This window comes from Ctenocephalides felis, unplaced genomic scaffold (assembly GCF_003426905.1).
Source record: "Ctenocephalides felis isolate EL2017-DRISC unplaced genomic scaffold, ASM342690v1 CF-g0.4_SCAFFOLD_01170, whole genome shotgun sequence".
In the NCBI taxonomy this organism is placed as follows: Eukaryota; Metazoa; Arthropoda; class Insecta; order Siphonaptera; family Pulicidae; genus Ctenocephalides; species Ctenocephalides felis.
Window position 1 is genome coordinate 69,868,200 of NW_020537324.1, and position 26,256 is coordinate 69,894,455.

Genomic DNA, 26,256 nt, shown 5'->3' on the forward strand with positions numbered 1-26,256 from the left:
CATTAATACGGAATAAATATAATTGTTAACAAAATTCATAGTTATTATTAAAATCTCTATAAAATATTTGATAATTTGATATGCATATGTCTAATGGTCATTTTTGACCGCCAAATGGCGTTTATTTTACTTTGTTCACTCCATTTCTAAAATCACTATACCTCCCTTCGCAAAAATTCAATTTTTTTTACCCCTTAACTTCAAACGGCTAGAACTGTTTTTGCCAAAAACTAATCAGCACGTCTCCTTATCAATAGGAAACGAATGCTCTTTGAATTATTCAAATCGGTTGAACCTTGTTCGCAAAATCGTCGACAAAAATTTGTATTTGCACACATATACACACACAGACATCCATTATTTTAAGATATGCCAAAATGTTCAGAAACGTTTGAAACGTAAAGATATATAGGAATTTTCATTTTTGATTTATTTGCGATTACTTTAACCTACCCTACGGGAAGTTAATAATTGAAATTATTAAATCTCATTGAAATATCTGTGAATAAATTTATTCTAGAATTTATGACTAGTAGTTAAATAGAGACTATAGTGAATAATTTAACCAAACTAGGTGTCACTATTATCAAAATTAATTCATAAATATAATTCGACCTGTATTCTGCCTTATCAGCCCCCTGTCTAGTTTATGTGGCAATATTTTCCAATTCGGCAATCGTGATTTTCATACAAATAAAGGTCAATTGTAAATAGTGCTCTGCCCGCTTGTTTGCATAATTTTGTGCGCCGCTATGCGGTTATTGTTTTTATTATTTTAATTGGTTGAACTGAAACTGTAACTATTTGCATAATTGTGTAATGTACGACGACCAGATATAATATTAATATGGATAGATCGGATGACGCCGAGATAGCGATATTTGTAAATTAATTAATTGATAAATTGATTTATTTGTTGGGAAAAAATCAGATCGATGGCACCGATTTAAAAACCATATACCTGCAACTCGGAGCCGCAATCTGACGCAAGCGTATCAGAATTTGTGAACATTGCAGAAAATACATTAATAATAAGATTTACACTTATTTTCTGCAGCATGTAAAAGTTGAAAATTTTTTCCGAAAAACAGAGGGTTGATTCCAGTATCATTATAATTACTTGCAGTTAGCATCATAACAATTTTTTTATCATTTCACAGTCAAATGTTAAATGATATAAAAATCGTTTTTTATGATTTTACGAATTGCTCGGTTGTTTTGATGTATTTAAAAAAATATACTAGTTAAAAGTGGCATTTAGTCTCAAGACAAGTTGCAAAAAGTTTCCGATAGGTGTAATAATTGACTTAGTCACTTGATATTGGTATTTAGATATTCAGATAAAATTTTTAACTAATTTTTACTTCAAAAATCAATTTTTCGGTTGTAATTGAATCCTAACAATACGACTTGCAATTGATTTTTTTCAAACACATTTAAATTACCTGTAATTATTATATTAATTATATTGCACAGACACGTGCATATATGTTTTAAATTGCAGTTAATTCCACATTTTTATGAATTGACAATGTTTGGCTCATCACATCATAAAAGCAACTTTTGAAATAAATTTTGACTATGGTACTTTTTCAAACTTTGATGATTTTTTAAAATTAAACTACTTCCCGTAGGTCCGTAATATTTCAATATGATCTATATATAAGACTGAAAAATCATAAAAACTATTGTCTAAAAATCATGAAAATCGTCGAAAAAAAATTTACTTGTTTAATTTTACAAGAAATTGTGCCTACGAATTTTTACCAAAAACTAATCAGGTCGATTCCCAACCAATATCTTTCGAACAGTTTTTGAATTTTTAAAATCGATTCAGAATTGCGGGCTAAAACGTTGACGAAAATTTTCTCACTTTTCTGCGATTTACAAAGAAACGGCTTGGCAGATCGTGGGGCAAAATTGAACAACGATAGTCCTCATTTTGATACATCGAATAGAGGTTAGGTTCATATACACACACACACAAACATATTTTTTCCAAATTTGGGCTCATTCGATTCAGAGTGGCTTGAAACATCGAGAAAACATAAAATCAGCAACTCGAATTTTTTGATAAAAACAAACTTCTCCTTCGAGAAGTCAATATATAATATATAAAAATAATTGCACTAAATGCATATGCGTAGAATAATATGTGCTAAATAGTTGTTTATTGAAAAACTGTTACATAATGATTGCTAAAAGTTTATACTATTATTTATTATTATTTACTACTCTGCAATTTATTCTTATTTATTACCCTGCAACAAATCAAAGAAAAATCATACAACCTGTTTTCTTTTCAAATACTTAAAAAATACCGAATTTTGAAAACCCAACACTGTCTCATTGTTTCGGTTTATTCTAAGATTGAGGACCCTTCTTAACACCCTTTTTAACCAGCTTATTGATACAATTAATTATGAATAATAAAAATGATTCTCACCTGCATTTTCATAGGATCCGTATTGACTTGACACATATACTGTCCTCTGTCTTCTCTCCTGACATCTCTAATATTCAGAGTCCAAGTATTATAATCGTTATGCGTGACGCTCAATCTTGCATTATTTGTGATCACATGCTCATGTATGGCCAGAATTGCTTTTGTATCGGCTTTTATCCAGGCCACCTGGATAAAGGACAACCAGACGGACAACCAGGAAACCAAATGACCAGGTAGGTACATGAAAAAGAGAAAAAACGCACACAAATGCGCGCGTGTACCGGAACGGCAACGCGGTTACTAAAAGAAAATTTGGGAAACAAATTTTTATTGTGAAAATGATTATGAGAATTGATTATGATAAGCATGTTGATTGTGAATATGTCATGTGTGTTGCGTAATAAAATGATCATTTAAGTATGAATATGTAGACTAGACTTTATAAAGTGGAAGTGCCATGTAAGGGAGTACTCTAGACTAAAAGTTTCATAAAATTGATTTATTTTATATTTTTGAAGTATAACTGTTCAAGAACTTCGTACAATAGTATTTAAAAAAAATTATATTCAAAATTTAAATTATTTTTGCATAACCTAAAAATAAGAAATATTAATGAGATGTTAAAAGAAAGGAGCAAAAAATATCACGAAAAACTACCAGGTCACCCAAACATTTATTTAAAAGAGTTAAGCGAGGAATATCCCACACGCAGATTGAAAAAAAAATGGCCATACGACCTTAAATAAAATGTCAAAAATAAAAAAAGAGAGATATCTCATAGGAGATAATCTCTTATATGCATTAACACCAACATCATATTGTCTTAAAAAATGTATTTTATTTTGATTGACAATAAAACTATGCATATATATATATATATATATATATATATATATATATGTATGTATAAATATATAAAGCTGTTTGAGCATGATCGTCCCCTCCTCTCTCTTTTTCCACAACAAAAATTTAAACGTGTTTTTCGATATGGTATCCACGATTTCTGAACTTCTACTGAAACAATTTACTTAAAATTAATACAAAAATTTTCCTATTGATTTCTCATCAATATGAATTTTGCTCAACTCCTAATTTCGATTTTTTAGAACATTTTAACAATAACCAAGACTCTCAAAAAAGTCGGAAAAAGATTATTAAAGTACATTTAACTTTTCCGTTGTTCATGTAATTTTTTTTTCTTATTTTTCTTCCATTATTAGAAGGGCCAAAATCAGGAGTATGGTCACTTGACCACTTTGTGACCTCTATTTCTGCTAGAATTACAATTTTTTGCCTATTTTTAATTTTCAAGTTCTTCTTTATTCTTAAAACATTAATTAATAACTTGAATAAAAAATGGATTGAAAATATTGTTCGGCTTTTTTATCGGGCCTTCAAAAATCACATCAAATTTATGACTCTAGACTAGAATACCCCTCAAAGTGAAAGTATTTGTTCTGAAAAAAATCATTAATATTTCAATCGTTTTTATTATAATTTATTTTGTCATATATATCTTGTTATATTATAAATTATTTTGTTATATACTCATATCTTTTTTCAAAGCAAATACTTTCACCTTAAATGGCTCAACCTGTATTAACATATAATTTATTATTCAGCCAATTGGAAACTTTTGAGTAAATATTCGATATTGTATATTCAGAGTTGAAAATTAATCAAGAATTCAATTTAATCAAAGTTTGATAAATATAGAAATTCTTTCTCTCATAGTACATGCTGTCCATATGATTTTTTTTCAAATTTAAAATATAAAATATAATATAATTCTTTGTCTTTACAAAATAATGTCACGTTTAATTTTATTAAAGTATTACATATAGCATGCATACATTTTGAAATAGATCTGATTTTTGTTATCATTTTATAGTGTATTGGAATGCTGTGTTATTATATTAATACTCTTTGAAATTGAGTCAGTATTCAAAAACTTTTAGAAGAATAATACTGAAGTTAAGGAGATAACTTGGTACATTTTTTGAATACATTTAATTACGTACTACAATTTTATTAGAGTTGAAAGTTATAATTGTTTAGAAATGAATATTTTATGTCAACTTGAAGTGATGATAATTTTCTTTTCAAAGTTATAATTATTTACAAAGCAACTACATTTTGCGTTATTAGGTAAATTTTAAAGTAATGTGATAATTTTCTGATGAATTATGAATTTCATTAATGTATTCTATTTAAATATTAGTCTCTTCGAACAATTTTTAACAAAAATATTTTTTTATTATTTTCAGAATTATTTAAAAGTCTATTCAAAAATTGTTCCAAGTTAACTTATAAAAGTGATGTTAGAAGCGTTAGTTTATGTTTGAGATGAAATTGTGCATATGTTGAAATAATCGTATAAAATTTGCTTTCCATCGTTTTAAAAAATTTAGTTCGCCATGTTTTGTTACTATTAAAAATATAAAATAAATTTTCAAACAATTCCTACAATTTTTGTCTTGTTGCAATAGAAAAATATTCACACATTCACGAATGTGTCACATTTTCACCAAAGCTTCAAGTTGCACTTAAAAGCTCACAATTTTAAAACTATGTAACATACTTTTCTCTGTTTTTTTCATGACTTTTATTATCAATACGATCATTCTGTTACGGTGTGACGTTTAATTTTGGGACACCCTGTATATATATATATATATATATATATATATATATATATATATATCTATATATAATATGCAAATAATTATATACCGTGTGTTAAGAACCAAAGCCGCAAAAAACCGTCTAAATATAAAAATAGCTCGGATATTATTAATAGCAGTTTTAAAAGTGTTTGGCATAATATTGTTTGGCGAATCATTAATCTGCCAGTTCATTTACGTTCAATGATTTATATACTAACGCGTTACCAACGTTTTCTCCGGAGGTCGTGCAAAATATATTATTCCGGAATTTATTTTTGTATAAAGTTTACATACTAATAAGGGAGCTGGTAATATACATATGACTCTATATACTGAAGATGGATTTCTATATTACATCCAATTACACCATTCATTGATGATCTGCCTTCAAGGCAAATTATAAAGTTTTTATGAACTTATTATTATGCTTGCCCTTATAAATGTGTTAATCCATCATAAATTGCTTTTGGTGAGTCCTATTTCCATTATTAATATCCGTAATATTATTAAGTTATCTTAACCACAGGCAGTTGGCAATAGTAAACAACTATCTAAGATATATGTATGTAACCGAATATGTACATATTTCTCTAAGGGTAGTGTTGTGCTGGGTTTAAGGGCTATATATCATGGTAGCGAGCGAGTAATTCACTTGCAAACCTCCATACATCATTCTCTAACCGATTTCATATAGAGTGTAAATAAGACGTTGACCTCTCAAAGATTTAAACACTTCAATAAAGTAAAAATATAGATATTGTGGCACAGATTTTAATAAATTTGTAACCAAATATAAGTTATATTTTGTAACTAAAATTTTTATGATTTACATGTTACACAAAATTTTGGTACTTGTTATCAGCAACAAATCTGAAATTGAGTTTTACAATAACTGAGAAATATATTTTGTATGCATACTTAATTTTTTTCAACTCATGAAAAAAATTCTAAGGAGTCACATTTTATTTAATCCATTTCTAAGGGTTAGAATTAGTATTATGCACAGAAATTTAAGTATTTAGCTACTTAGAATAGGTCATGCCGAAATATTTATCAAAAATGATATTTGGGGCTTAAGTCTGAATAAGTGAGGATTTACTATATATAATTCAGCTCTAATTTTTTCTAATATATATAGCGTTTACGAAAAGTTTTGGGAAGCTGTCAAATGCAGATTGCATTGTGCCTTTAATAAAATCTATTCAAATAGGAGCAATTTAAAAACACCGAATTCTATTAAACTTCGAAGACTTATGCCAATTATCACGATATTTTTTGAAAATTATATATTAAGTATTAATAGTATACTTGAATATCTTGAATATATATTTTTTAAAGTCATCATATTACATTATAAACAAAATTCCGTATCATTAATTAAATATCATTGTTCAAAAATTTGTTCGAACTTCGAATTTGTTATAGTTATTTAAACTAGTGGTGCATTTCAAATTCCTGTACTATGATTTAATTTTTTGAAAAAGATTGAATTTTTAAATTTATTTGTAATTTGTATTATTAAATTTGTAAATATTTCATAATTAGATGTGCATATGCATAATGATCATTTTCGACCGCTAAAGAATGTTTTGTAAACTTTTTCATTAACCAAAAAATAGCATTACTTTTGGTATAATTGAATGCTCACATCTAAATATTTCTTTTATTTTATTTCTATATGTTCAAGTATGTTAATTGTTCAAATAATTAGGAAAACTGTGTAAAATACAATATCTAACTACATTTTGAATTTCTTAATTCGTTTTATGTATTTTAGTATTCGGACAACTCTCCAATATACCATTAATATTATTATATTTTCCAAAGTAAAAAAATAACTGTTAATGTATTAACAGTTCATTATTTGATAATAATTAATTACATGAATACAAACTTGGAAGGGAGTGATTACTATTTTCTAAGAATTAATTTTCTACGTTTATCAATTTATTTGAATAACAAGCAAAATTTTATATAGTAATAAGAAAAATTACGCGATGTAAAAATTGGAAAGTGAAACAATATATGCATTTTATTTACATTGCCAAATCTATCGTTATACAAAATTTCATCAAAAATGTGGGAAAAAAATTATAACAGTTCATTAGAAGAACACGAGCCAGCGAATCTTTACCAAAAACTAATCAGTATCTTTCCCAAGTAATATTTTTTGAAGAGTTTTTGAATTTGTGAAATCAAATCAGGATTACGAGCTGAAACGTGGACAATTTTTTTTTCACTTCTGCTATTAACAGAAACGGCTTGACTAGTCATCGTGAAAAAGTGACAAATGCTAGTCATTAACGAGGCAAATCGAATGGCTCTTAAATTTTTGAAATCAGTCCAGCCGTTTTTGAGAAAACGTCGACGAAATGTCAAATATCTGTTCACACACACATACACATCCATACAAATGTTTTGACACGTCAAGAAAACATAAAATCAGCAAATCGGATTTTTTGGCGAAAACAAACTTCTCTTTCGGACAGTTAATTAATAATCAAAATTTCATCAAACACCTGATAATTGAAATAAAATTGATCAGAATTACTAGTACTGCTATAATTTCATTTATTTTAATAGAGATAATTACATATACATATCTATCCCAAAAAATACGAAAAAACCATCCATAAAATAAACAATAGGAGGCCAGAAACACGTTTAAACTGACTGTTGCTACAATACTGTGTTAATGATGCTCAACATCTAACAGGATTGTAACTGTGGCTTTTCACTTCAAACATTACACAGTGGCCAGTGTAAAACTAGCAAACTTTTAAGCCCCCTGTGTCAATTTGTCCATATAAACACTATTCTGTTCGTATTTTCCCTGCAACAATTCCTCAAAAAATTTTTACTTAATTTAACTATCTGTTAAATTCTACTCCCAAACTGATTTCAAATTTACCATCCTTCTCTTTTTACCAGCAGGCAATTCAACGTCTCCTAATATGGTTGATGACGAAACAAACTTCTGAAACATTTATCTAAATATCTAAATCTCAATATTGGATGGTTAAACCAATTACATTGCACCTATCTGGAAGTTTGTACAACTTGCCTTAAGGGGCACAACTAGTGTAAAATTTTCAAAAAATCGAATTTTCAATTTTTCCATATTTCGATAGGTTATAGCTTTAAAAAAAACATACCCAAATTTCAAATCGACATCTTAAATAGTTTTTGAGTCACAGCCATTTAAAGAGTATATATATATATATATATATATATATATATATATATATATATATATATATATATATAGTATATATAGTATAACGATCATTTAATCTTTAAACGCGTTTTTTTCGAAACAGCATTTTCCGAATTTGCTGCAGCGTTTACTCAAAAACAAATGATCCGATCACTATCAAATTTTTTTACATGCTCTATAAATAGTTCTCCGTAAAATGAATTATCGATTTTTTGATCGGATCAAAAATCAAATTTTGGCAGTCCAAAAACGACCAAAATTTTGGGTAAAATTCGACTTTTTTTAAAAAACGCTGTCATTTTGTCAATTTTTGATTTTTTTTTTAACGTAGTTCATTTTACAGACAATATTATCTAGTTTAACAAGAATTTTTTTTTTAATTTCATCCACGTAGAAGGCCGGAATCACTGCAGCAGTGAAGGGCCTTTTTTTGTCGCGCCGTTGGAGATCGACCATAACTTATAAAATAATTAATTTTTTTCTTCAAAAATTTTACTATGTATTCTTAAAACATGTATACATACATTCCTTAAATTTTGCAATGATTGATAAAGTAGCTTTTTTAATATAAATTCCCAAAAATCACCTTTTTTTAGGCAGTTACACTAGTTGTGCCCCTTAAGGCAAAATGTCACTTTTAATTTTTATTCCAGAAAAGATTTCAAAATCAACGTAGGACGGTATCCTACGTCGGCCAACAATTCAACGCCTCCTAGTTGATGACCGACCGGGTTATCTTATATATCGATGGCTTGTGGACTGACTGGTGTGGAGTTCGGCCTAACCGCCTATGACATGTGACAAGCTTCCAATTACCGCGAGGAATATGTCGCACAACTCCCGCGAGCATTCGTCAGTTTCTCTATCGGTGGCCAGAAGGTAGAAGGCAGAAGGTTAGAATGTTAGATGGTAGAAGGACACACAATTCGAAAGAAAGATTACCTACTTATCGAGATGTAGGCATATCGATACCTACATGCACCGTCGAGAAATAATAGGTGAATTCGAGGAGAGGTAGAATCATACGCAATTGTAATAAACTTTTTTGTATATGAAAGATGAATTATAAACTAGTGGTCATTTGACAATCAAATGGCGTATTTTTATGTTAGCAAACCGCTAGACCTGTCTGCTAAAAGATTCATCAATTCTTTATTGCATCAATACAAGTGAAAAGTTTATTAACTCTTTCAAATCGAACGCACCGTTCTTCATTAAAAACGGACTTAAGTCACTTTTTAGCCCGCGTCTTCGAAACAGCTTGACCTGGCTTTGCTAAAACATAAAAAGCACGTCTTCGTGTCAATAGGAATCAATTGTTTTTTTAATCATTGAAATTGTTGACGAAAAATTGTATCCTCACATACATACTAACAAATATATCTTTTTCATTTTCAATTTTGCTGCGATCGCTATAACTTAATCTTCGAGATGTTAATAGCCAATCGAGCTTTATGTATTGTAATAACTGCCAAAATCATATATTTAATTTCGAGAAGATAATATACATAATAGTAACAGCTGAATTGTTGCAAACAATTACAGAAAAAATTACAAATGGTATGCAAAGAAGAAAGAAGTTTGAGAATATATAATAAATAATCATAGACAATAGTAATAGCTAATTTGTTAAGAATACCGAAGAAATTAACATTTAGAGTCATAGATTTGCAGTTACGGAGATAAAGAGCAAAGAGTGCAGAAAATAGAAATCAAGTTTTTGAGAGAACGGAGCATCCGATTTGAATGATCTAAAAAACATTCAATTAGTAATGATTGGAAGATGTGTTTATTAGTTTTTGGCAAAGGCAGGCCAAATCATTTCGAAGATACGAAGCTAAATGTGCAAAAAATGGCAGTTTTTGAGAGAACTAAGCATCCGATTTGAATGATTCAAAGAACTTTCTGCTTGTTTTAACAAAATAATTGAATTTTTTTCGATTTTTTGTTTGTGTATCAAAAATAATTCAGATTTTTATTTTAATTATGTTCTAATGTACTTTAAACAAATAATTTCAACTTTCCAATTCAGTTTTTATAATTCCTATAAATATTAGACAGTGTTAAAATATTTATAATAATCTATTTTAAAACATTTAAAATCCTCGATCATTTCGTTACGGTACGGGAAGTTTCAGCAATTTGCCTTAAGGTACGATGCCATACACCCAACTAGTTAAATTTATGAATAATTGAACGGTTTTGTAAAATTCTATTCTGTTTTACTTTTTTGCAAATTTAAATTTTTTTTAAAAGTTTTTAAATTACTTGAAACATTTGAAACCCATTCTAGTCGGTAATGTAGACATATGTTGAATAATATAAGTTAATTTTAAAACCCAAATCTTGATACCAAACCCATGAAAATATTGTACATATTAAAATCATTATAAAAATATAATAAATTGATCTGTGTAAGCCTAACATCTAAATAACATGTTTTTGAAGTTTTTTTTTCTGAATCTCGAAAGGTGTTAATTTAATTGGTTTTTTATTCAGTTAATGCAAAAGAAATGTGTTTCATATTAATTAAATCGGACGCTTGGTTTTCCCAAAAACGTGTCAATTTTAACACTTTTTCTCTCATATCTTCGAAACCTGCCTTTGCAAATAATAACTATTTAAAAATTATTTAATTTTTTAATTTTTTTTTTTTTTTGAAAAAAAACAAAATTTATACTTATTGCTAAAATCTCTATAAAATATCTGATAATTTGATGTGGATATGTCTAATGATCATTTTTGACCGTCAAATGGCATTTTTTTTTACTTTTTTTGTTATATCTCCGAAACCGCTAAACCTGCCCTTATAAAAATTTGATCAAATCTTCATCTTGTCAATACAAGTAAAATGTTTTTTGAATTATTAAAATCGGACGCTCCGTTCTATTAAAAACTGAGGTACCGTTTTTGGCACTTTTTGCCCCATATCTTCGGAACGGCTAGACCTACCTCCGCCAAAAATTAATCAGCACGTCTCCTTATCAATACGGATCGAATGTTTTTTGAATTATTCAAATTGCTTCATCCGTGTTCCCGAAATCGTCGACGAAAATTTGTATTCGCACACACATACATACTACGCACACATACACACACACACACACACATCCATTTTTTCTAAGGTATGCCAAAATATTCAGAAATCTCTGAAACGTAAAGATATATAAAAATTTTCATTTTCGATTTTTTTGCGATTACTATAACTTACCCTACGGGAAGTTAATAAGCACATTTCTCCAATAAAACAAATCGCATTTAAATTATCCAGATCGGTGTTCCCTAAATCGTCAGTAAAAAATGTATCCGCACATACACACGCAAAAACACACATACATAAACTTTTTCTAACAATAAGGTATTCCAATATGTTCAAAAGTAAAAGTACAGATATGCATATGATTCCGATTTTTTTTGCTATTACTATAACTATCTGTACCGTAAGTTAAAAAATATTGAATGCGAAAAATAAAGTGAGTTCAACTAGAAGTATTTACACAAATACAGGAATAAGTACATACTAAATAACAAAATACAGAAATAATTAACTTCCCGTAGGGTAAGTTATTGTAATGGGCCGAAAATCGGAATTGAAAATTTTTACATTTCTCGACGTTTTGAAGGTTTCTAAACGTTTTGGCATACCTCAGAAAAAATGGATGTGTGTGTGTGTGTGTGTGTGTGTGTGTATGTATGTGTGGATACAAATTTCCAGTCACGTTTTAGGGCGCACGGATCAACCGATTTAAATGGTTCAAAAAACATTCGATTCCTATTGATTGGGAAAAGAGCTGATTAGTTTTTGTCAAAGGCAGGTCCAGCCGTTTCGGAGATACGGAGCAAAGAGTGCAGAAAATATAAATCGAATTTTTGAGCGAACGGAGTATCCGATTTGAATGATCTAAAAAACATTCAATTAGTAATGATTGGGAGAAGTGTTTATTACTTTTTGGCAAAGACAGGCCCAGCCATTTCGAAGATACGGAGCTAAATATGTAAAAAATGGCAGTTTTTGAGAGAACTAAGCGTCCGATTTAAATGATTCAAAGAACTTTCTGCTTGTCTTAACAAAATAATTGATTTTGAAAAAAAATTTTGTTCATTTTTTTTTTTTTTTTTTTTTTTTTTTTTTTTTTTTTTTTTTTGGTATTTTGTATATCGAAAATATTTCAGATTTTATTTTTAATTCTGACTATAGTTCTAATATACTTTACAAATAATTTCAACTCTGCAATTCGGTTTATATAATTCTTATAAATATTACACAATGTTACAATATTTATAATAATCTATTTGAAAACATTCAGTATTCCTCGAACATTTCGTTACGGTGCGGGAAGTTCCAGCAATTTGCCTTAAGGCACGATGCCATAATTGCCTCAAGACAGAATTCCACTTACAGCTAGTTTAATAAACAAATGAACCCGTTCCACTTTCTAACCACATTGAGACTTTTACCCTCTGCCGCATGACCGACCTTCATCCCCATAATCTGCATCAGATACAAACATTTTCTTCCATTTATTATAATGTTTATTTTTCAAATGAATAATATTTCCGCGGTTTTCCTGTGATCTGTGCGTCTCCCATTATAAACTGAAAGAATACAGTGCATCAAAAAGAGATCTTTTTCTAATGGTCGTCGTCGTTACAGTCGTACATACAAAAGCAAAAGGATTCCTTTCCTTCTACATTTATATATTGTATGTATCCTTTCTACTTTCTACTTTCTACTTTCTACAAGGAGACGGGTTTTCGCAGAATATTACAGTAATGCGGTTCTTGTTTACGTTCGCAGCCGCAGAAAATAAGGACTTGTATAGAAAATATGTATAAGTAAATCAGAGTAAAAAAAATGTTTTCGTATTTTGAATAAATATTGCATATTTTATCTGCTTCTGAACGGATTTTAAATTATTTCCAGAGAAATTTCAAATTAGAATGTTGTTGCACGGAGATCAAAAGACGATGGTTTGTGAATTATATGCGAGGTAATTGACGTGTTTCTCAGGGAATTTCAACTCAGAGTAAGGTTTGATTTATATTAAAGTAAATATATATTCGGTAATATTTAGTAAAATGTAAATTAATCGAATTTATATATTTCATTCTTAATTTCTCGACCAATTCATTGAAAAGTTGTTTAGAATTTTGTAAATAGTTCAAAGGATATTATTTATATCAAATATATAAATCTAAAATTAACCCTATAACTATAAACCTATTGATTGCAACTTCTAGCAAGAAGATCTATAATAAATGAACTATTGATTCGTGGACAAATTGTGCCTTAAGGCAAATTGCTGGAACAACTTGTCCCGAGTTGTATCGTAATTTAGAATATTTAAAATCTTCGAAAATTTTTGAAAAAATTCAAGAAATTAAAATTTTAACAATTTAGATTTTTTTGTAAAAAATCGATTATTTCAAAAATTTTGACATATTTTTAAATTTAGTTTTGCAAATTTGGAATTACTTGGAAAATTTCTTTTTTGTGAACTACTCTATAAGTTAACTTTAAACATTTTAAATTTTGCTACGGATTCCATAAAAAACGAATATTGTACTTATTATTAAAATCTATGATCATTTTTAACCGCGAAATTGCATTTTATTACTTTTTTTATAGGATCTCCGGAACTGCTAGACCTGCCTTACCAAGAATTTAATCAATTATTCATTCCTTCAATGCGAGTTAAATATTTTTAGAAGTATTCAAATCGGACGCTCCGCTCTCTTAAAAACTGAATTACCATTTTTGGCACTTTTTGCCCCGTATCTTCGAAACGGCTGGAGCTGCCTCTACCAAAAACTAATCAGCACGTCTTACCATTGATACGTCAAATGTTTTTGAATCATTCAAATCAGTTGATCCGTGCTCTTGAAATCGTCGACAAAAATTTGTATTCGCACATACATACACACACACAAACATCCATTTTTTCTGATGTATGACAAAATATTCAGAAACCTATGAAACGTCAAGATAGATAAAAAAATTACCCTACGGTTAGTTAAAAATAATTATTTAATACAACAAAATAAAAATAAACGGTATTTTGTGACTGTTATATTAAAAATATTTCATTTAATTATATTGGATGTCACAAATTCAATGCTTTAAATTTTTGATATTGTATATTTTATTGACTTCCCGTAGGGTAAGGTAAGTTATAGTAATCGCAAAAAAATCGAAAATGAAATTTTTTATATATCTTTACGTTTCAGAGGTTTCTGAATATTTTGGCATACCTCAGAAAAAATTAAACTTTTCTTCAAAAAGTCTTTTTTTCAAAAAAAAGTAAATTTTTATCAAAAATTTATAGTTTCTCAAAAATCTAATTTTTCAGATTTTTTTTCAAAAATGTTAATCTTTAAAAAAAAAAATTGGTACGGCAAGTTCCAGCAATTTTCCTTAAGGCACTATGCCATGCGCCCCACTAGTTTATTTTTTTTCTTTGCAAAGGACGATAAAAATTCTATGCAGATGATGAACGTAATACTTTATGAAAAAGCTTTCTTTATATAAATTATTTTGAATACACATAATAATATTCCCCATTTATATTACTATGTAAACTTTTTTATTTTTATTCGACATCTCAAATTAATTAATCTTTTCCTCTAATATTTCTCTACTTTTTCCGATTTTTTGTTCCACTTATATAATTTTCCTTTAGCGAACAACAGGTGAATTTTCTTCGTACCGGTTAGCAATATTTCAAAGTTCGGAGAGAGTAGGTAATACGATAATTTATTGAAGCAACTTTATATATTTTCTAAGCGACTGCACAGAAAAGAGGATACTATGGGTTATATGTTACTTATAGAGGGGAAATGGATGATTTACGGATGAAACTTTCGAGACTTTTTATTCAACTTTTCATATTTTTCTTACCGGAAAAACTTGTTGACTCCACATTGTAAGATGAGATTTTTGTATACATTAATTCAGAGGATAAGGGATAATACTGAGGAAGGTAAGTATATTTTAAACGTTTAATTGTCTTACTTTTTCACTTTGAAACTATTTTGGATTTGTTTATTCTTCCGAAGAACTTTATGATTTCGCCAAAATATCCGATTTTATATTAATTAATTTATATTTTCTCGAATGAGAACTAACTTGGAAAAAATATGTGTGTATGTGAGCATGTGAGCTGATTGACCTTTCGTGAAAGTTTTTCCAAAAACGGCTAGACTGTTTTTATAAATTTAAAAGCCATTCGATGTAGCTGTATAAGGACTAACGTTCGTCAGTTTTGTGCGACGATCAGCCGAGCCGTTTCTTTGTAAATAGCAGAATAAATGTAGTTTTGTCTACGTTTTAACTCAAATTTTAGAATAAAAAAAAATACAAGTTATTTGGCAGAATCAATCACATTGATTAATTTTTGATAAAGATCTAATTTTTTTTCGACGATTTTTATGAAACTTTTTGTGAAGGAGGAGCTCATGGTCCTATAGATCATACTGAAATACCATAATAATATAATACAATTATTAAAAATTTATTTATATAATGCGAATTTTATAACAACCTTAAAGTATTATTTTGAAGGCTATACCGGAATAAATTATGCTTTACGGTTAAAATGCTATAGATTTTATATAATTTTTTTTTAAATTGAATGATTTGTAGTTTTCTGGGTTTTTTATGGTTATTTAGCTACATTTTGCCTATAAATATGGAAAAGTTATTATAGTGACTAGATGAAGATGATTTTACATTCATATAATTAAATTAAAAAAAAAAATTTTGAAAAGTATAAAAAAAAATTTGCTACGATTTTTATATTTGTGGCTCATTGAATTCAAAAATAACTGGAAAGCAAATTTTAGACAGTTACTTTTGAGTGTAAAACATAGTTTATCATAAATTAAATAATCTTAACATATACTCCTAGAATTACTTAAAATTGAAATAATTCATAAATATCAGGTATAAAATTTAGAATATATAAGAAAATTTTGATAAATCAGTTACTAGGAGTATTTGTTATTTATTGACAAAATTTTTTAGATCAAAATGATTTTCATATAATATTGGTTATTCCATGAAAGAAATAGTCATTTCTTAAAGCATAATATTTGGTTAGGTAAATATTTGTGAACATAGAGAAACTTTTCGAAAAACCTAGATCTTTTATTAAAAAGCATTTTGATCTAATTAAAATCAATATAAAATTATTCGCAAAAAAGTGACCAACTACTTTGCTCTGAAAGCGATTTTTCCCAAAAATTACTTACAGCCACGTATGACTGTCATTTTTTAGTCACTTTTATTGCAGATAATTCATTATTTAATTATATAATTACATATATACAAGAATATTTACATTTTGTGTAGAGGGCTGTCTACTAGGGAGTGCTTTCTACATCAGTGCAGTAATTAATAATTCTATAGAATCAATAAATCAAAATATTTGTGCTGTGACGTCACAAAACATAAATGTGGAATAAACAAGTGCTAGGTAAAATCCAAAATATCATTTTTACCGAGTTATAATATAATAAATACTGGTGCATCAGTGCTCTTTTAAAAAAATATAATAAAAAATTAAAAGAAAAAAAATTGGTGAAAATTTATAAGAAAAATTAATTAGGGTATAAAGCTTTTATGCAAAATTAGTTAGCTAATTACGTAGCGAGTGTAACGAAATGTTTGTTTAGACAAAAACATTTTAAGAACATTAATTATTTTTGTAAAGAACCAATTGTGAATTTTATTGATAGATCTCTAAACTTACTAGAAAAATTTTGGGATAGCTCAGAATGCACAAAAATGTTTTTAGGATGCCTCAGAATGCATATTTGCAATAAATTGAATAAAAACAATTCCAATTAAATTTAAGAGCCAAATAAATATTTTTGTTCTAATGCATGCTAATTAAATTAATTAAACTAAAAAAAATAATAAATTTCTGAATTTTTGAAAATTATTAAAAAGAGATTTTTTTAAAAATTGGTCAAAAATAAACATTTTGTTACTCCAGACTAATATTGTAATGCTAGTTTTCTGTTCATGTTCAAAGTATTTTAAGTGTAAAATATATTTATAAAACTAAATATTTTATAATTTAATTGAACTAGGTACCTTACGGAGTAGATTATTATTTTTTGTTGAACATATATTTTTATTTACGTTCTATTAGAATTTTATATGATGATCAGAAGAAATTTATTATATTAATGAACGCATGCAAATTTATTCGCAATAGTTGCTTAAATCAGAAAATAAAAATTTTTAATTATTGCTAAAAAGCACAGTAGTTTAATACTTCTTGGCTTCAGAAGAAAATTAATTATGAATGAAATTGTCTTAACTTTAGTTTGAATTTCGTACTACATATGATTTTTATTTTGCTAATATTTACATATATGATGGTTTATATATTTTTTTAATTTGAATATAGATTTGATAATTTTTATTTGCTCAAAAGTATGACCGACATTATACATTATCTAGTAACGTGAATAGTTTCGTAGAGTTTATTTGTAGTTTTATATACATTTTCTGTAGTGATTATGTACAATCGTGTTTTCAATAAAATTCTCTATACTCTATCAGTCAAACTAACATGCAAAAAAATTCTAGAATAATAATTTTACATAAAAGCTTTATTTTGAAAACCAAACTTAAACCCGTGCCGTGCGGTGCAAATTCGTTCCGCATATTATTATTAATAAAATAATAATTAACAAAATAATAAACACAAACGATATGAGGCAGTCAATTCCGTAGTAATTTGGTATGATTATAATATTTTTTTTAATAATACACGAGGGTTTATTAAATTTGTTATTTGCTTTCCGATACAAAACAAAGTGAAATCAATATACTAATTGATTTTGATTGCACTTTCATATCATTGTAAAATTAATATGGGACATTTTTATTAAAACTTTACATTGTTGTCATATAGAATTTGTTTTACTAAGATTTGAAACAACAAACTTTTGGTTTTTGTTGTACTAATTTTAATAATATGAAAACCATCATTTTTAATATAAAAGAGTTCGCAATTAGAGCAATTAATTTGATATACCAAATTCCTGAGGCGGTCAAAATTGAACTTAGATTTCATTTGTGTAAAAATTGAACTAAGGGTTGCATCACAATTACATACCAACAGAATCTCACCGCCTCAGGAATTTGGTATATCAAATTAATTGCTCTAATTGCGAACTCTTTTATATTGGAGAAACTAGCCAAAACCTGAGTAAACGCCTTAATCAACACAAAAATAATTCAAAAAATCCCAAGCAATTTAAAACAATGTTAACTGAGCATATTAAAAATTTAAATCATAATATCGAGTTTTTTAACCCTAAAATTTTACATTTTGAAGAGAATACAATTAAAAGAAGATTCGCTTTACAATTACATAACGACAAAGTCATAAACAAACGCTTTGACAATACGGCCCTGAACGAAACGAACACGTGGTTTCTTAATAGCGTGTCAAAATTCCTTAAAAAATAACAAAATCCCATCGCCTTCTAAATTTTCCAAAAAATATCAACACATGCTAAAAACTGCTTTGAGAAAAATGTGACATTTCTATCCTAAACTCCGAAGAGTAAATACATAGTTTCGACAACTTGTTAAGTTATCATGATTATTAGTGTGTTTTACTATTTGTGATGTTTGTGTTAAAAAATATATATCTTATCAATGTGCACATACTCATACCATGGATTAATAATGGTTTCATATGCTATATTAGGATACAAAATTGTAAGTGTTTTATTACTATTATTATTATTATTGTTTTTCCATGAAATTTCCTTTCATATAATTTATTTAGTTTCAATTTTTATAGTTAACTTGATTACCACTGAATGATGGCTAAGATGCTAGCCGAAACGTATGGATTTTAAATAAATATTTTTTTTAAAAAAACTCATACTATTTTTATTGATGTTACGCCCGAATATTAAACTCAAATTAAACATATATATATATATATATATATATATATATATATGTGTGTGTGTGTCAATTTAATTGGTTTGTTCAAGTAATGCGGAAATGGTATTTATAATACTGAATATTTATTAATTATATAATAATTTTGATTCCTTGAAATTTGATTTTATTGTTTGAAAGTCTGAAACAATTGGACTTTATATTTGTACATTGCTATTGAGTAATATTCTTACTGTTTAGTCAAAATTGTATTATGACTGCACTCATACCGCCAACTAAAAATTCGTAAAACAAAACCAAAAAAAGAAAACCATAAATCTTTTAAATAATTGGTGCTGGTGGTAATTTGGTGCTGGTATTTCATCCACAGTAGAGAGAGACACACACAGTGAGTGGTGTTGAATGTTGAATTATAGGTGCTTTTGCAAATAGACAAATGTAAGAAAGATACACACCCTGGCGACGGCTGAATCCGGACTCACCCTGTATCCGCCCAAATTGTTCACGACGCAGGTGAAAGTCGCGTCTCGGCCCTGGGCTATCGTCACGTTCTCTAAGGGATACTGGAAGTCCGGCTCGAAAGCATCTGGGAAAAAGAAAGAAAAACATTCATGAAAATAATTAGTAATAAATTCAATTATTGGTGCTTATTCCCATAAAGGTAATTTTACTTTTATATTGAAACACACTATTTAATTCAATAGTTTATTTAACTTATTTGTGAAATTTGATAACATTATTTTAGTGACTGTTTTCGCTTGCCGAGCGGGCACTTAGGTCTTTCAATGCTTGTAACGTAAAAAAATATACCTAAAACTTAGGGTAAGTTCGCTTTATTGCCCTGTATGAAGCGAACATCTTTGTGCTTGTGCATTGTTGCATTTTTTGTACATTGGAGCTCCAATTCGCACTGCAATTCGTACTGCAATTCGCTCCAATTACAGTAGTAACTAGTTGGTATTGGTATTTAGCCTTGAGGCAAGTTACACCCACTTCCCGATATGTGTAAATAATCGATTTAATTAATAAAAATAAATTAATTTATGAGTGATTGAAAGTATTCCGAGTGGATTTATTACACATAATTGCAAACGAACAAACGAACACGTTAACTCGGAGTATTTTCTAAAAGCAGATTTTCAAAAATCAATATTTTTTATAATTGAACCAGTTTCCGTAGGACTTTAATGGTTCAGTATGTTCATTGACTAAGTACTCTATCTTTATACCCAGTAAATCGTCTAATTTTAATTTTAACAAACGTCAAAAAAACTACTCATTTTCTCAAACCTTGATGAATTTTTAAAATTAAACTACTTGTCGTAAAGCCGTGATATTTCAGTAAGTTCTAAAAGACCTTGGTATATATCTCCAAAAAAAGTTCCATAAAAATCAGCTTAATTTTTTTTTCAACAGTTAATTACAAGAAAACGGCTCGGTAGATTTTTATCTAAAATTAATCCGTATCATTCCCAACTAATGTCTTTCGAACAGTTTTGATGTTTTAAAATCGATTTGGTAGAATGAGCTTAAATGTGAAAGAAAAGTTTAACACTTTTTTCTAAATTACAAAGAAACGGCTTGGAAGATTGTCGCACAAAACTGACGAATGATAGTCCTCATTGAGATACATAAAATGGCTTTTAAATTTATGAAATCGGCTCAGGCGTTTTTGAGAAAATGTCAATCAAAAGTCTAATTTTGACAAACGCCAAAAAAAAGATACTAATTTTTGTCAACTTTGACCAATTTTCAAAATGCTTACACGCTTCGATGTTTCGTCTCTATGCAGTTAATGCAGTACGATTTCTTTTAAAAAATGTTCAGAATTTCTAGAATATTTCAATAAAGAAAACTTTTTTTTTCAAAGCTAAAAAAATAAATTTTTATCAAAAATTTATGGTTTCACAAAAATCTATTTTTTTCTAAGTAAAATTTTTTCAAAAATGTTAATCTTTAAAAAAAAAAGATTTCTGATACGCATGATGAGCTTTTGGGAAGATAGCATAGTGCACCTACGCTTAACGTGCTCTTAACCTGGAACTAGGTTAGTTTCAGGTCAGAGTGCAACCTCACATATCTCGAAAACTACCGTATGAACCAATTTAAAATTTTTGTTACAATCTTGATAAAATATAATAACAATGTGGGCCAAGTTTCATTAAATTCACATGATCCGCTTTTGAGAAGATGCCATGGTGCACCTAGGCTAAACGTACTCTCAACCTAAAACTAGGGTAGTTTCAAGTCAGAGTGGATTTTCGAATATCTCGAAAACTACCGTATTAACCAATTTAAAATTTTTATCATAATCTTAGTAAAGTATAGTAACAATGTGTGACAAGTTTCATTAAATTTGTTTGAATATTTGGTAGGCCAAACGTGCTCTCAACCTAAAACTAGGCTAGTTTCAGGTCAGAGTTCCTTGGTCCGTAATCGCCAATACAGGACAAGTTCAATTGTTAAGTAATCCCGCATATATGAAAAAGTGGTGATGAACCGATTTAAAATTTGTCACAATCTTGGTAAAGTATAACAATATGACCCAAGTTTCAAACTAAAATAAAAATTAAAAATTCGTCTCAAAATTAAAAATGAATATTAGGGGTGGACAACGCTTGATACAGGTAATTGCTTCTTACAATAAAATTGAAGCTTTTCCATAAGTTCAAAAAAAATTTATTTAAAAAGCAGTGAAAAACATTTACTTGCTGAAAACGGGGTAAAATGATTTGTTTGCTAAAACGGCTATTATAAAATATTGATTTTAGACATATAAAAATATAGAGTAGCATTTATTTTTCAATTTCTCATAATAAACAATTAAAATTAAAAAAGAGTGATCTCAAAAATAAAAAGGGGTTAGGACTTAATCTCTGATAAAAATATTTTTTTGAGTACAATTTTACAAGCTCTTCTACAAATTCAAAAAACTGTAATTAATTTGAGTTTAAAACTTTCCTGACAAAAGTCATAATAAAACATTATTTGCGTACTAAAACTACTAATACAAAATAGGGGTGACGTAAGAGCGTGTAAATTTAGGGTTGTATATGTTTTTGAATTATTTACTATAAAAAAATAAAATAAAAAAAATATGTCTTGAAAATAAAAAAATTAGGTGTGCAAAAACCCTCAATTAAACATAAGTTTAAGCAATTCCATGAGCTTATGCAAATTTTTATCGAAATTTAGTGAAAAACAATAGTTGACTGAAACTGGGATTAATAATTACTCGATTACGAAAATTACTATTACGGAATAATGGTTTGAGGTAAGAAGGTGCAAATATAGAGCTGTGTGTGTTTTTGTAACATTATATAAAGATAAAATAAAAAAATGGCCCATAAAATGAAATGAAATTTTTGGGTTACCACAAAACGAGTTAGAAAATAGACATTAGCCGATTTCTAGTCTTGATAAATGCAAATAGAAAAAATATCATAAAAGTCGGTAAATATCTATGACACGAATAATTTATTGTGTTGTGGTAAGCAAATTTGTTATTAAAAACTTCAAGAGCGCGAAGATTAAACTTACATCCGCATATACGATTTTATCGTCCCATAACATTTTCCTGGAAATGTGAAATTTCTGAAAAGTTCTTTTCCGTTTTTCTTTATTTCAATATCATCAAGTAGATTGCCTCGTTGATATTCATAACAAAGTGATTCGTATCTGAAGGAAAGGGACCGTTTTACTAGACTAAGCGAGAACATTGTTTGCGATGGCCCTTGTAAATGATACGAGAGGGCTGAATGTAAACAAACATAGATTGTAAATCGTTTATATATGTATATTTATGAAGGATTACCGACTCGCTCCTGCTCTCTCCGTTGTTTACTTTGAATATACGAGTATGCATTCAATGCTACATATATTTACTGATATGGGTGTAGGCATTCGAATTGAATGGCTAGGGCAAGGGAAGTTCTAAACGAAGAAAACCTAAAACTGTGTTTAAACTTAAATTATTATGCAGTAATAACGCGGTACTCTGTAAACTCGGTTTTCATACCACCCGGAGCTAGTATTGCGACATCCCTTATATAACACGGTACTCCTACTTCGCGGTTTTTCTTCAACATTCCATAAGTTTTTCTGTGCAACAAATTGGTTGCATGTTAAGGTGGTATTCTAGTATAGAATTGCAAAAAAATCGATTTTTTTATTTCATATTTTCAAAGTTTAACTTTCTAATAATATGGGTACGAGAAGATTTTTGAAAATTTGAATTTTGTTCGAAGATATATGCATTTTACTGACTCGGTCTCCAAACTGGTTTGGCAGGGTCTAATCGGACAAAAGGTATTAGGAAGTCATTAGACCAATTTATGACAGTTTATCGTCAGATGAATTATTAATTCGATGTATAGGTTCAGAAACTCAGAACAATAATGAGTCTCTAAACTCATTGATTTGGATTTTTGCGCCGAAACATATTCATTCTCGATCTCGGGTAATTGAAATAGCAAAAGTGTTTACAATTTTCAACTGTTTTTTCTTTAATTTTTGCTTTGTATTTTAATATTATTTATAAACAAGTGGTAATAAAATGGATAGTAAAAACATTCTTTGCTTTCTTTTACAACACTTTAAAAATGACCTAAAATTCATTGCTCTATACTAGAATACCCCCTTAAATTACTCTAATCACTAAATATTATAAGAACCTTATGATATTTAAGATATAAATAATACTTAAAATTTTCCAATTTAACACTAAGACTAACTAATTGTAAGTACTTTTACTATTTTATTTTTTTTTTTACTCCAATTCAATTGTTTTAGTTAATAATTTTATTTTTAGTTTTCACTGAATGAAGGCTAGGATTATAACCGAAACGTACGGATTTAAAATGAATTTTTGAAAGAGATTCATGTTTTTTTATTGATATAACGCCAGATTACTAGACTTTGCTAATAAATAATACTATAAATATTAGAAGAATCTTTAACTGTGAGTCACAAAACTAGTTATCATGATAAAGTGGCAGAATTTGTATAAAACATTGGCCATTTCCTATTTAAACTAGTTGTGAATGGAATAAAAAAGATTAAAATTTGTTTGATCAATTTGTGAAATGAAATATATGAGAATCTTGAAATTTAAAAAAAAAATGTTTTTTTTTTAAATTAAAAACTTTCCATTATTATTCGACATTTTTTAACTTTTTTTAACGCAATCGCGCTGCGTTAGCTGCATAGGGATAAAACTTCAAAATTTCGTGTTTACGAAATCGTCGACGAAAATTTGTATCCGAACACACACACAAACACATCCATTTTCTCTAAGGTATGCCAAAATGTTCAGGACATTTAAAACGTAAATGTATGCAGAAAAATTATATTCGATTTTTTGCAATTATCTATTACTTACTTCCTAAGGGATGTTGATTATATTCTGAGATTTCAATTTAAGAAAAACTTAAACTTTCGATTCGCATTGTTAAAGAGACATGCTGATTAGTTTCTGCCAAGGTTAGGCCTAGCCATTTCGAAGACACGGGGCAAAAGAAGTCAAAAGTGGTACCGCAGTTTATGAGATAATTGAATAATTCAGAAAACATTTCATTTATATCGACGAAAAGAAGAACTGATTAAATTTTTGGGCAATGGTTTCAAAAATTTCTCAATTCTCAAAAATCTAAATTTTTCAGTTTAAAAAATAAAAAAGTATTTTTAAATACATTAATTTTTGGTAGGAAAATTTTCAGCAATACGCCATATGCTCCACTAGTCTCTTTTTAGTTTGCATATTATTATTTTTGAAACATCTTATAAACTTTCTCGATTATTCATATTTTCGTACTATATGTGTATATGTACATTATCATTTTGCTTAACATTCTCAGCTAGATTATAGTATGAGATAGTTTCTTAATTCACGTGCCGTGTTTTCGCATCTTCAGCAAAACTTTCTAATTAAAATCATGTTTGAAATAAAATTATACCTACTCGCTGAGGTTGTGATATTGTAAATAAAATATATTTTATGCAATATATATATATATATATATATATATATATATATGTAAATGAATAGGCATTAGGGTGGTCCCTAATATGGACATTTTCTAATTTCATTGCTCCAAGAGATATATCTTCTATAAGTATCTTCTATAAGTTTTAGCTCTTAATATTTTCTTTATTCTAGGTTTTGTATGGAAATAGCATGAAAAATTTTTCAAAAATTAAAAAAAAAAATTTTTTAGATATAACTCAGCGAACAAATGAATGAGTTTTATTCAAAATTCGACGCCCTACAAAACAAATTATAAAAAATACTGTTCTGTAGAGGGTCGAAGTTTCAATAAAAGATGACACGAGTTGTCACTTTTAATTCATATGTCGCTAAGTGATTCCTAAAAAAGATTTTTAAAATTTTCGAAATTTTTTTCGTGTTATTTCCATATTAAGTTTTGATTGAATTGCATAGTATCTAAAAGTTAATATTAAGAGCTAAATCTTTTAGAGAATTTTTTTTATCAATTTGGAAGCATTTAAGCCCCTGGAAGCAACAAAATTCGAAAATGTCCATATTAAGGACCACCCTAATATATATTATGTAGTAAATTATTCGAATATTGCTGATGTAGGAATAAAAAATATAAAAGTTGAAAGTGCACTAAAAAGTACACCATATTTTTAAAGATATTTTTAAAGATATTCATATGTGTGATTTTACTATACATTTTTCCTACAAAATTCAATCAATAACTTTCTTTCTTCTACATAGTATTACGATGGTTTTCTTTTCGATTTTACTGTCCGTCAAAAAATAAACACGAATATTATTTGAATAAGATTTTGTCGTTTTCGCATCGTTGATTCTTCGAACTTTCGTTTGTATAAAACAAACGCGTCGAATAGTTTCTACTTTTATTTCATAACTTTTCAAACAGCAGTTTTGCTGCTCGTTTTATGATTTCAAGTGCGACGTAAAAGTTAATATATATTATAAATTTAGTATTTTTCAGCTGGCAAATCTATT

The 26,256-nt window shown here is 28.2% G+C and overlaps 1 protein-coding gene across 1 annotated transcript in view; it reads right to left on the reverse strand.

Moving 5' to 3' along the window:
* The window catches only part of LOC113366539 (lachesin-like), a 101,138-nt gene that overhangs the window by 12,032 nt on the left and 62,850 nt on the right, over positions 1-26,256 (reverse strand). The window contains exons 2-3 of the mRNA XM_026608161.1: positions 19,745-19,848; positions 2,447-2,632 (exon numbers count right to left, since the gene is read on the reverse strand). Of these exons, the coding sequence (XP_026463946.1) occupies positions 2,447-2,632; positions 19,745-19,848 (290 nt within the window). The remainder of the gene's footprint in view (positions 1-2,446; positions 2,633-19,744; positions 19,849-26,256) is intronic.